This window comes from Oncorhynchus tshawytscha, linkage group LG11 (assembly GCF_018296145.1).
Source record: "Oncorhynchus tshawytscha isolate Ot180627B linkage group LG11, Otsh_v2.0, whole genome shotgun sequence".
Classification (NCBI taxonomy): Eukaryota; Metazoa; Chordata; class Actinopteri; order Salmoniformes; family Salmonidae; genus Oncorhynchus; species Oncorhynchus tshawytscha.
Genome location: NC_056439.1, coordinates 18,032,776 through 18,045,845, shown reverse-complemented (window position 1 = coordinate 18,045,845; position 13,070 = coordinate 18,032,776). Strand labels below are relative to the sequence as shown.

The 13,070-nt window shown below is 43.3% G+C and overlaps 1 protein-coding gene across 3 annotated transcripts in view; it reads left to right on the top strand.

Annotated features, from left to right (window-relative positions):
- plekhh1 (pleckstrin homology domain containing, family H (with MyTH4 domain) member 1) overlaps positions 1-13,070 on the top strand; it is a 64,149-nt gene that overhangs the window by 22,884 nt on the left and 28,195 nt on the right. For 2 of the 3 annotated variants that reach the window (XM_024436969.2, XM_024436972.2), the window contains exons 3-9: positions 7,103-7,165; positions 7,494-7,646; positions 7,892-7,975; positions 8,502-8,583; positions 8,969-9,570; positions 11,607-11,738; positions 11,916-12,128. In XM_024436969.2, the coding sequence (XP_024292737.1) occupies positions 7,103-7,165; positions 7,494-7,646; positions 7,892-7,975; positions 8,502-8,583; positions 8,969-9,570; positions 11,607-11,738; positions 11,916-12,128 (1,329 nt within the window). Of the gene's footprint in view, positions 1-583; positions 700-7,102; positions 7,166-7,493; positions 7,647-7,891; positions 7,976-8,501; positions 8,584-8,968; positions 9,571-11,606; positions 11,739-11,915; positions 12,129-13,070 lie in introns of those variants that run through there. The other variant, XM_024436971.2, reaches the window with a different exon arrangement.

Below are 13,070 nucleotides of genomic sequence, written 5' to 3'. Positions count from 1 at the left end.
GACGAGCTGTCAATATTATTCTGTGAAGCACCACGCTCGACTTGTCTCAGGCGTGCTGAATGTGGGAGCGGACTTACATATCTCTCCCTTATTAAAACTGCTTTGCTGATACAGCATGTTGGGCCACCTCTCACACATTTATGAGGTTTTACCAACTGGATGTCACTGCACCTTCGTTGGTGCATCCTGTCCTCAGTGACAAAGCCTCCAAGGGCAGTGGTGAAGTGGTGCCTAGAGAAGTGGGTACACTTCAATTTAGCTAAAAAAAAGGAAAGGAATCCTGTGTGAAAGTTTTTATGAGAAACAGTTATAAATCCCATATTGGTCTTTCAAAGTCAGGCCAACAACCCAAGCTGTACTGTGCAAGTAGGTTAAGAGTAGGCCTACTATTGAAACAGATACAGTAAATGAGACTCAACTCAGGAGTCAGGAGAAATTGACAGATTTCTGATTTTTCACATTTCTTTCAGGTTTTTGCTCTCAAAGTCACACTTCAATAGAAAAACATCAGGAGACCATTTTTGAGGTCTGGGAAAAATCCAATAAATGTAGATTTTTTTTTGCGTGTATAATTACCCTTCAATTCAAGTGCACAGGCACTGCTGTTTGCTTAGCGGTGTTTCTGTAGTCCATGAGATGTCGTTTCCAAAACAAATGGCCACTGGATTGATGCAAATCATCATGATATCATTTTGCCAGGTAGGCATAGGAGACTTTGTAGCTAGTTAAAATTTCATTGAGAAGGTTTTTGGGAAAGCCTTTCCCTCTGTCATAAGCGTCGCTATATTAGCGTCGCTTAATTGTTTGAAACCTGGACGTTTTACATCCTTATAATGAGGCATGTCTTACGTTGCTTCAAAGTAGCCTATTGCCAAAATCCCACCATAGAAACGTGGATGCAATTATTTTACAGACTTCCTCATATGCATTCTCCTGTACTATTGGTTTCCTTTCAACATTCTTTCATTGTCTAGCAGCCAAAGGCATTATCCTAGTCATATGATCAACCCATTATAGTTGTTGCATCTTTAGTTCTTGCCTCTTTCTAAATTTAGAACAGATCTTTCCATATCTGTTCATGAAACCGCTCGCGTGTGTGGTGCGCATTTAAGAACGGTGTTTTCCCACAAATGTTATTTTGGAACATTTGCGTGTTGGCCTACCGCCGCGTGCACTTCGCTGGGCCTAAAATGTGAATAAATAATAGGGCAGCATTGTAAGCGAAACCTTCTGATCTGTTCCATCAGCCGTATTAATTGATACAGCGTATACCTCCCCTATACTACTTCAACACACATTGTGGGGACTAAGAAGTGAGTATACGCAATGCCCACTGAAAGATTAAGTGGGTACCCCGTGTATACCTGCGTATACCCTCCACGACACCACTGCTCTGAGGGGTGATATTGTTGGGACTACCCTGGCTTCGGGAGAGCATGTCTGTGATGCGAGAGTCGGCCATAAACCCATTGTGAGACATCAAAACGAGTATTTGAAAGAGAACTCAAGGTTACTTTTGTAACCCCCTGTACTCTGAGGATGAGTAAGATGTCCCAGTACATTTCTCTGCTAGCAAGAGGGCAAAGAAGAGATACATGCTCGAGAATAACCAGAGGGTCTCCGACAGACGTTGTGTTATTGGTTCTTCTTGTAGTGATCCTCCTATCAGCAAATCCCATAGTGGGCCATCTCACTCATCTTCTCAGAGAACCGAGGTTACAAAAGTGACCTAGTTTCTCCATTTGTTTACTCATGTCCAGATTCTTAAGATAGTTGCAGCAGGAGTATGTTAACTACGCTGTTGTCTATGACGAAGCTATCAGCTGTTAGTGGATGAGATGACCCGCTGTGTCTCGTCCAGTCTGTTATCCTGTCTGTCACTCTCTCTGTCCACCTCCCTCCCTGGATACTATCAGCCCCTCTGGATTCCTCAGTGTTAAGAGAGGAGAGGAGTACCATACCATCACCCGACCCACCTTCCAACCTTACAGCATTTACAACTCCTCTCAGCTCAACTTTCGAAACACAAGACTCCATTTTGAAAAGAAAATCCACAGAAAGAAATACTAAGCAATTAAATAAACATGTAATACATATATTAATCTTAGATTCTATGCTCTTACAAGTAACTTGGTTGAGGTACTTGGTGAAATGTGTATTAAATGTAGCAGAAAGATGATTCTGAAGTAAGTCAGAGTGAACAACAGCTGCTGGATACTTGAGATACTGTACTGTAGTTGTCTCATGCCTGGTCAGTTGACCCCCCCCACACACACACACAAGCACACACACAAGCACACACACATACCAAACACAGTGCTGTCAGCCTTCAATCCCATGACTCAAGTTGATTCCCTTTCCCAGCTCCTTCAACTTCTAACTTGCTCTGACCTCCTTTGTTTTCTAAAGGTTACTACAAGCTCCACTCCGTTGATCCACGTGCGTTCGCGTGGGTAAAGTGGGATTTCGTGAGCACCATACACATTCACAAGGGGGCGACAGCAAAGGTTTTTCTTCTTGTCATATTATTTTGTGAAAGAGTCACTTCACTAGCTAGTAGTAGCTAGCTGGCAGCCTGGCTAGCTGGCTTTAGACTGGCTAAAAAGACTAGCCTTTTTAGCTCCCCACATCTCCATGTGAAATAATACGATTTATAATTAAAACAATATGCCTTGGCAAATATTTGTATCCTTGCCGGTGTAACCTAAAACATTATCCCATGCTGCTTATTTATTTATTCCCATATCAGCTAAAAATACAACATCATCATGTTTTGGTCATGGAGAAAAAAAGCACATGGCTAGCTAGTTGGCTCCAGTAGCTTCTTCTTAGTTAATACTTGGATTATTTTTGGTTGGTTTACTGTGTGAACTGTCGCTGGGATTATATTTGGCTATTCTGATGATCAGATATACTGGAGATCAGATCAAGGAACCAAACGACAACACTGCCCCCAGAGATGATACGGCACGTCTCAATTTTCAGCGAGTACAAAAGTATGTTGAATGCCGGAGCGTATATAAACTCGGCAAAAAAAGAAATGTCCATTTTTCAGGACCCTGTCTTTCAAAGTTAATTTGTAAAAATCCAAATAACTTCACAGATTTTCATTGTAAAGGGTTTAAACACTGTTTCCCATGCTTGTTCAATGAACCATAAACAATTAATGAACATGCACCTGTGGAACGGTCGTTAAGACACTAACAGCTTACAGACGGTAGGCAATTAAGGTCACAGTTATGAAAACTTAGGACACTAAAGAGGCCTTTCTACTGACTCTGAAAAACACCAAATGAAAGATGCACAGGGTCCCTGCTCATCTGCGTGAATGTGCCTTAGGCATGCTGCAAGGAGGCATGAGAACTGCAGATGTGGCCAGGGCAATAAATTGCCATGTCCGTACTGTGAGATGCCTAAGACAGCGCTACAGAGAGACAGGACGGACAGCTGATCGTCCTCGCAGTGGCAGACCACGTATAACAACACTTGCACAGGATCGGTACATCCGAACATCACACCTACGAGACAGGTACAGCATGGCAACAACAACTGCCCGAGTTACACCAGGAATGCACAATCCCTCCATCAGTGATCAGGCTGTCCTCAATAGGCTGAGAGAGGCTGGACTGAGGGCTTGTAGGCCTGTTGCAAGGCAGGTCCTCACCAGACACCATCGGCAACAACGTCACCTATAGGCACAAACCCACCATCGCTGGACCAGACAGGACTATTCTCTGAATCTTGCGTCTCCATAGAGCTTGTAGTAAGCTTTACTTGGATGTGTCAGATACTTTAATGTTCATTCCATTTTATAAGTACCTCCTATGTCCCCTCGTTGTCATCTTTGCCTGCTTGAAATCTTCCTGAGAGACTTGTGACTATAAGCTAACCATATGCTTTTTACTACTGGTTAATGTGTGGTGAAGACTTTGTTTACTTTTCTGACTCCTTTCTCACTCGGCCAGTAATGCCTTTCTTTGGACTCATTCTCAAGGTTTTTGACCTTGAGGTGAAGAGTCACTTCACCACTAACCACTAACACCCTACGCCCACTCCTTCCCTCTGTTCCCCCCCTTCTCCCCTAGATTTAGTCAGTGTTAATCCAGCCGTGAGTGACTAAATCTGTTTCCTAAATGGCATCATATTCCCTATATAGTGCACTAGTTTTGAACAGAGCCCTGTAAGCCCTGGTCAAAAACAGTGCACATACATACAGTTGAAGTCTGAAGTTTACACACACCTTAGCCAAATACATTTAAACTCAGTTTTTCACAATTCCTGACATTTAATCCTAGTAAAAATTCCCTGTCTTAGGTCAGTTAGGATCACCACTTTATTTTAAGAAGGTGAAATGTCAGATTAATAGTAGAGAGAATGATTTATTTCAGCTTTAATTTCTTTCATCACATTCCGAGTGGGTCAGAAGTTTACATGCACTCAATTAGTATTTGGGAGCAATTGCGTTTAAATTGTTTAACTTGGGTAAAATGTTTCGGGTAGCCTTCCACAAGCTTCCCACAATAAGTTGGGTGAATTTTGGCCCATTCCTCCTCGCAGAGCTGGTGTAACTGAGTCAGGTTTGTAAGGCCTCCTTGCTCGCACACACTTTTTCAGTTCTGCCCACAAATTTCCTATAGGATTGAGGTCATGGATTTGTGATGGCCACTCCAATACCTTGACTTTGTTGTCCTTCAGCCATTTTGCCACAACTTTGGAAGTATGTTTGTGGTCATTGTCCATTTGGAAGACCCATTTGCGACCAAGCTTTAACTTCCTGACTGATGTCTTGAGATGTTGCTTCAATATATCCACATCATTTTCCTACCGCATGACACCATCTATTTTGTGAAGTTCACCAGTCCTTCCTGCAGCAAAGCACCCCCACAACATGAGGCTGCTTCATGGTTGGGATGGTGTTCTTTGGCTTGCAAGCTTCCCCCTTTATCCTCCAAACACAACAATGGTCATTATGGCCAAACAGTTCTATTTTTGTTTCATCAGACATTTCTCCAAAAAGTACGACCTTTGTCCCCATGTGCAGTTGCAAACCGTAGTCTGACTTTTTTTATGGTGGTTTTGGAGCAGTAGCTTCTTCCTTGCTGAGCGGTCTTTCAGGTTATGTTGATATAGGATTTGTTTTACTGTGGAGATAGATACGTCTGTACCTGTTTCCTCCAGCATCTTCACAAGGTCCTTTGCTGTTGTTCTGGGATTGATTTGCACTTTTCGCACCAAAGTACGTTCATCTCTAGGAGACAGAATGCGTCTCCTTCCTGAGCGGTATGATGGCTGCGTGGTCCCATGGTGTTTATACTTGCGTACTATTGTTTGTACAGATGAACGTGGTACCTTCAGGCATTTGGACATTTCTTCCAGGGATGAACCAGACTTGAAGAGGTCTACAATTTTTTTCTGAGGTCTTGGCTGATTTCTTTTGATTTTCCCCATGATGTCAAGCAAAGAGGCACTGAGTTTGAAGGTAGGCCTTGAAATACATCCACAGGTGCACCTCCAATTGACTCAAATGATGTCAGTTAGCCTATCAGAAGCTTCTAAAGCCATGACATCCTTTTCTGGAATTTTCCAAGCTGTTTAAAGGCACAGTCAACTTAGTGTATGTAAACTTCTGACCCACTGGAATTGTGATACAGTGAATTACAAGTGAAATAATCTGTCTGTAAACTATTGTTGGAAAAATCACTCATGCACAAAGTAGATGTCCTAACCGACTTGCCAAAACTTTTGTTTGTTAACAAGAAATTTGTGGAGTGGTTGAAAAGCGAGGTTTAATGACTCCAACCTAAGTGTATGTAAACTTCCGACTTCAACTGTATATGGGCTAAACGTATCCTTATTCTAGTATTAATGTCAGAGGTCGAGGCAGTCTTTGCGAGGTTTCCACAGCTAAGCTTTAACTGACATGTATCTCAATCGTTGTGCTCTATGTTTAGCTTATCATGCTCCAGTGTTGAAGTACCAGTCCTCTAGAAATGTAAAAACATCTGATCTCACCACAGATAATTCCTCCGAGACTCCCGTCACACACACGCGCACACCCACCCACACGCACGCACACACACACACACACACACACACACACACACACGCACACACACTATCCTTGTGGGGACGAAGCAATTGATTCCCATTCAAAATCCTATTTTCCCTAACCCCTGTCCTTAAACCTAACCCTTAACCTAACTCCAAATCATAAACCTAACCCTAACTCCTAAACCTAACCCCTAACCCTTAACCCTAATTGTAACCCTAAACCTAACTCCTAAGCCTAAACTAGCCTTTTTCCTTGTGGGGACTGTCAAAATGTCCCCACCGTTACCTTGTTTTACGATCCTTGTGAGGTCCCATCAAGGATAGTAAAACCAAAATATACACAGACACACACAGACCATAGCCCCTTCTGATGAGCTCAGTATATGGCCATTTCGGGACCACCGTCCACTATAGGATGAAGTTAGGTTCAGTGTTTCCTGAAAACCCTCTGATGACCTTGCCTGATAATGTTCAAGGTTTTATTGTTCAGTAGAATTGCATGCTGTGAAGAGAAATGTCTGAGTTGAATTGGTATCGTGCAATGACTCTCATAAAGGTTGACAAACCAAGGGTCCTCCCTCCTCTACCCCCTCTCCCCTCTCTCCCAGACCCCCCCACAGCTGTGTGTGTGTGTGTTTGTAGTCTATAGAGCTAACAGCCTGTGTGTGTGTGTCTGTGTGTGTGCGTGTGTGTGTGTGTGTTTTGTTTGTGGTCTATAGAGCTAACAGAGTGTGTGTCTGTTCGTGGTCTATAGAGCTAACAGAGAGTGTGTGTGTGTGTGTGTGTGTGCTAGCCTACATTGCAAGATGTGTCTTGTCTGAACCTGTGCATGGCAGCGTCTCTGAGTTGAGTTGTTGAGTTTGTGTAAGCACTAGAGCTAACAATTGTGATTGTGGAGGCTCAATAGTTACCCCTCAAAAGGAGGGCAGTGCAAACTCTCTCTTACACAACCACACGCACACACAGGATTTTCCAGTGACCCTCTTGGACCCCATACTGACACAGCTGACCCGTAAGAAGGAGTAACCATGGCAACCTTTTTGTCCCCTAGATGCAAGAGCTGGAGCAGAGGGTTACAGAGTCTGACCAACGGGCTGAGAGCGCTGAGAAACGGGTACGGCAGAGTTTTAAAACCACGGCTTCAGTTACTGGAGAAGCTTCAGTCGCCTCAAGTCGCTGCAGCACAGTCTGCCCAGAGTCAGGCTCTTCTCCACTGCATACAAGTCAAAAGAGATGTTCAGAACTTTCTCTCTCCTTCACCTTCTTCCTCTGTCTTTGTCTCGCTCTCGTTCCTCTAAGTTCAGCACTATGCTCCGTATAAACATTGAGGCTCTACTTTTTTTGTCTCCTCTACCGAGAGTCAGAGAAAGAGCCCGCTTATTCCTGTCTACCTTGCGAGTCTGTGAGCATGTAATCCTACTGTAGTTAATGATCTATTACAGGTCCATGTCATGGAAGAGAAGCTGAAATCTGCAAACATGCTACAACCCAGCGAATCAGAGAACTCGTTGTACAGAAGGTACCAGGAGCTGACCAATCAGGTGCAGGAGAAAGATGCCGTGATAAAGAGATTAGAGGTGCAGCTGGAAAAACAGGTATGGAAGTTATAGGGTTTAAAGGGTGAGTCACAAATGGTTTCCTATCCCTTATATAGTGCACTACTTTTGAGCAGAGCTCTATGGCCCCTGGTCCAAAGCAGTGCACTACATAGAGAATATGGTGCCATTTGAGAAGCAACCATAGATAAGGAACATACATGTCCATTTACTGTATGTTCATAATGATGTGGGTTTTGATAAACCCCTGACTAACCCTAAAGCCCTGTTTTCTTGGCCTATAGATCTTAGTCAGAGCCCAGGAGGCTAAGATCATTGAGGAGAAGGCTGCTAAAATCAAAGACTGGGTTACATTCAAGCTACGAGAGGTAAGCTCAAATACAGTAGGCAGTATTGTTGTCACGATACCAGTGTGTATCACAATACTATGAAGTAAGGAAGAAAAGGACACAAAACGTGAATTGGACTTAATTTCCTGAGGAAAATAGTCCTAATGTAGGGAAAAAACAGCCTTGTGTTGTTACCCAGTGTCACATTTGTTTACTTTGCACGGTACAGATGTAGGACGTCTTTTCGAGACAGTTTGGAGGAAAATGATCCTCCAGCAACAGGATTATGTGGATTATAATGCAGATACATTTTTGTTTTTGAAGGACCATCGGAGTTTAGCCTGCTTTGTATGTTCTCTTTTTGGCAAGGAACATTTTAGTATCACAATACTGGCATCGTGTACAGTACATGTAAATCCTATATGGACCAGCCAAGTCAAAGATTTCTTTGCCATTATTTCAACTGGAACACAAACATAGGGTCATGATCAGTTGATAAAGACAATGAGAACAATTCACTCAAAACGCCTACTCTTTGTTATCTTCTTTCTGTACGGTTCTTCAGATGGAGATTGAGAACCAGCAACTGAAGGTGTCCAACCTGAAGCAGGCAGAACAGATCATGATGCTGCAGGACAAACTCCAAGGTGATCCTCCTTCCACCACAGCTGTACAAAACTCATGGGAACTTTAGTTAATCTACCCAGAATACTCTCTGAGAGTGCCACACTCTGTTTTAATAGACAGACACCCTCGCCCAGAGGTCTTGGATGCTTGCCAGCTGCTAGTCAACTGTTTTCCCCGCAATAACAACTACAAGGATCTGTCCGAGTGGGAGTATGTAGATTATGAAGAGAAGGGGGCCCAGCACAGAGCCATGGAGCACACCCTATGTTACTTTGATAGTATCAGGGCCTAGTCACCTTAGTGGAAGACTGCTGTTGGCCTATGTTCTACAGAGCATGTTGTGATATTGCCAAAAGCTGCAGTTGTGTCGGTAGATTGACTATATTTTCCCCTCTCGTTCAATAGCTATCTTGGAGAACCCTTCATCTCCTGGACCACCCACCTCTCCTTCCACAGACACCCACCAGGTACCCTGCAGCCCCTTATATCCCCCAAGATGTCCAGGGACCCCGCCTGTCCAGGAGGAGACAAGCTGGGGAAGACAGACAGGCATAGGGGACAGGTCAGAGCAGCCCTGTAAACGGAGCGGTGACCGAGGGGACAGAGACACAACAGGCCACTGCACAGTGACAGTAACCCTGTCAAACACTCCCTGTCTGGGCAGCAGGGGCAGGGAGACTAGGGCTGGACCTGGTAGTCCTGTTCCAACCACTCGAGGTCAAGACCAACCACTAGGTGGTGCTACTCCCAGAGACCACTCCTCGGACGAGCTCAGCAGCAAGTTCCGCTCCCAAAGTCTCCGCTCCTCCTCCTCTTCCTCCTCTTCCTCTTCCTCCACCTATGAAACAACCCACGGGGGTCCCAGTATCCCTGACACCCCTACCCCCACCTCCACCCCTAAAAGCCCTCTCCTCTGCCGTTCTCCGTCTAACTCCCACCCCTTCCAGACCACCGCCCAGACCCTGGCTCTACCCTCCCATACTGGGACCAGCATGACCTTACCCAAGGTGTGATACGTTCTACATTCCTAACTAGTGGCCCTAATCACCTGTCATTACAGTGCTCTTTCCCTTGCTTGTATCTGTGCACCTGTGTCGTACATTCCTTGTGACTCAGGGATTCTTGGAAAACGGAACGATCTGTACTTTTTCCCCCACATTGTTTCTTAATATTAACAACTTTGAAATACTGTATATATTTTGATAGACCGAAGTATCGGCTATCACACAATGTAAAGGAACAACCTCCTAATTCTCCGTCAGACACCATAAAAGGCATTTCATTTTACATTTACATAGGCCTTGATTGTTTAATTCTAACATTATATGTAATACAAATAAGTCTAACTTAATATGTAATACAAATCTCTGAACGTATTTTTGTATTGTTTTAGAGCGCTATACACTGAGTGTCCAAATCATTAGGAACACCTGCTCTTTCCTTGACACAGACTGACCAAGTGAATCCAGGTGAAAGCTACGATCCCTTATTGATGTCACTTGTTAAATCCACTTCAATCGGTGTAGATGAAGGGGAGGAGACGGTTATTGAAGAAGGATGCTTAAGCCTTGAGACAATTGAGGCATGGGTTGTGTGTGTGTGCCATTGAGAGGGTGAATGGGCAAGAGAAAAGACTCAAGTGCCTTTGAACGGGGTATGGTAGTAGGTACCAGGCGCACGAGTGTGTCAAGAACTGCAACGCTGCTGGGGTTTTTCACGCTCTACAGTTTCCTGTGTGTATCAAGAATGGTCCTCCACCCAAAGGACATCCAGCCAACTTGACACAACTGTGGGAAACATTGGAGTAAAAATGGAACAGCATCCCTGTGGAAAGCTTTCGACATCTTGTAAAGTCCACGCCCCGACAAATTGAGGCTGTTCTGGAGGCGAAAGGGGGTGCAACTCAATATTAAGAAGGTGTTCCTAATGTTTTGTGCACTCAGTATATAATGCTCCAGGGCTAATTTCATTAGTATTTAGGCATGTTTTTCTAGCTTCAGAACTAGCTTCAAACATTCTGCCTCAGATCAAGCACAGCAAATACTTCAATAGTTTAAGCATATGTTGCAGAACAGTGGTAAAAACGATCTTAGGGGGGTTAGCCATCAGTGACGGAGTTGACAACAAATACTCAAAACAGACACATTTTCGCTTCTAAATATAAAAGATGAAAATAAGCATTTGTTCAAATCCCCAGTGAAACTGAACCATTCTATCAGATCTTTCAGCAATCTGACAGGATTGACGTTAAGCCAAAAACCTGACAGGGTTTGTGTTTTACAGAGTTGACAAAAATGTCATTTTTCTTCTTCATTTAAAGTTGCATAAAAACGTGTCAATGTAGAGTGGCGTTATGACTAAAACCTCATTAAAATCAACATATTTGAACCAAAATTCTGTTTGATCTTAATCTATCAGGGAGCTGGAGTTGACAGTTTATGCTTGTAACCATGGTGATTAAAAAAAATGGTATGAAGAGAACTTTACAGACCTTGAGTGATCTTGTTGCACGACATGTAATGAGGACATGAACATGGGGTACTTATGGGGAAGCGAACCCTGCTCATTCCTGATTTCATTTAGGATTTTAGACACATCTGAAGAGAAAAATATTCCTTAAAGTTAGAGAGAGCTATTACAAGAAACTACATAAGACCTTTTTCAGTTCATATTCATTAATGGCAGTTTCTAGAATTCTAAACACTTTTTGGGGGGAGAATTGGGATCCTTTGCTTCGGACAAGGGCATTTCCAGGCATAGAACCGACATGGAAATGAATACTATCGAAAATATTTTGAACATTCTAAAAACAAATCTTTCCCCTTATAGAATTGCCCTAAATGTAATTTTTAAGCTCAAATAATGTAACAAAATCAGACAAGGATTGTCCCAACTTTCAAGAATTCCTGCACTGTTTGACAGTACCTATGTGTGATGGCCGCTCTGGGATGTAACCCATTAATAAACTTAGTTGAACTTGAACCACATCAATCTATCAATCAAATTTCAATCAGTCATGTCATCTTTATTTGTGAACTAACAGTTGCGGACGCCCCTGACCCCCCGCGATAGCGTCCAGCTGGTGAAGAAACACTACAGCCAGCCCCAGCCTGGAGGTCTGGACCGGCTGCACCACATCAATGTCCCCATAAACATGATGGCCTCCAGCACCCAGGTAAAGAGAGGGAGCCTGCTCAACTCTATCCTGTTGTACAAAAACAGTGAGAGGGTGCCTGAAGTCAACCGTCTGTCACGTAACAACGGGAAAAGAAAGAGGACCTGACCTCACTCACTTGATGTAGTTTCAATTGTAGCATTTGTTTGTTGTATTTGCATCTTCTGCACCCTGTAGAGCCCTGTGTCCCCTTCCAACTGCAATCATGTCCTGGAAGAGACAGACATAGATGACGGGCTGCCTGACGGTATGGAGGGGGTGGTGGAGGGGGCCGGGGACAAAGGTCCTCCCAAGGAACAAGTGTTTGTTAGGTTGGCTGAGGATCTGGAACTGCTGGATCCAGATGTCCTGAAACCCCCCACCCCTCCTCTCCACCGGTTCCCTTCCTGGGTAAGATCAGTGTTGAGGGTAACGCGTTACAAAAGGAACGCGTTACGTAATCAGATTACATTCATGAGCAACGGAGTAAAGTAACGTGTTACTTTTTCAAGTTGGGTAATATTATTACAGTCGCTTTGTGTTTCCATGATCCGATCTCGACTTGTTTCCTCATTTAGTTCCCGAGCGAGCCGGAGAAAGGCTGTTTGGAGAGAAATGTCGTAACAGGTGCTGTCCATATAAATGTATAGAGGACGCACCGCTGATCATTGCCATGGATCACTTCTGTGATAGCAGGGCTTTCCCGTCTAGTGTCAAGTGTGTGGTCTCTAACCAGAACTAGTGGCTCGAGAGAAACATTTTGAATGAAAAGATAGGAAATCTGTCCAGATGTTTGGCTTACAGTATATTATGGCTAATTAAACAGCCCCTATATAGATATAGATATATATCTATATATAGCGCAGTACTTGTAGACTAGCACAGGAAAGCAGCGCCACAGATAAAAGAAGCTAGTGATCAAACCTGAGTTAGTAAGTAATCTTTTTTCATGAAAGTAACGCAAACTAATATGCCATGTTACTTTCCACACCAAGTAATATTGTAAAGTAATGCGTTACTTTTGTTAAATGTAACGAGTAATATATACTGTATTTCTAAGTGTTTTTTGCAGTTGTCTCATATCTGTGTATGTGTGTGTTCCTGTAGAGTGGCTGAGAGCAGCCAAAGTATTTTTATACAAATGAGGTCAAATATATTGACACCCTGCCACCATGTCTTCTAAAATAAGTTGGAATTGAAAAAACTTTCATTGTTCATATGTGTATTTGTTTGATTTATACGTGCACAGGACCCCCCCCCAAAAAAGAATTATTGCAAACTGAAGTTGAGATTTTTCACTTCAAAGTTCAAAATAAATGACTTAATAATTTATCATTCAAATGAATTTGGTTG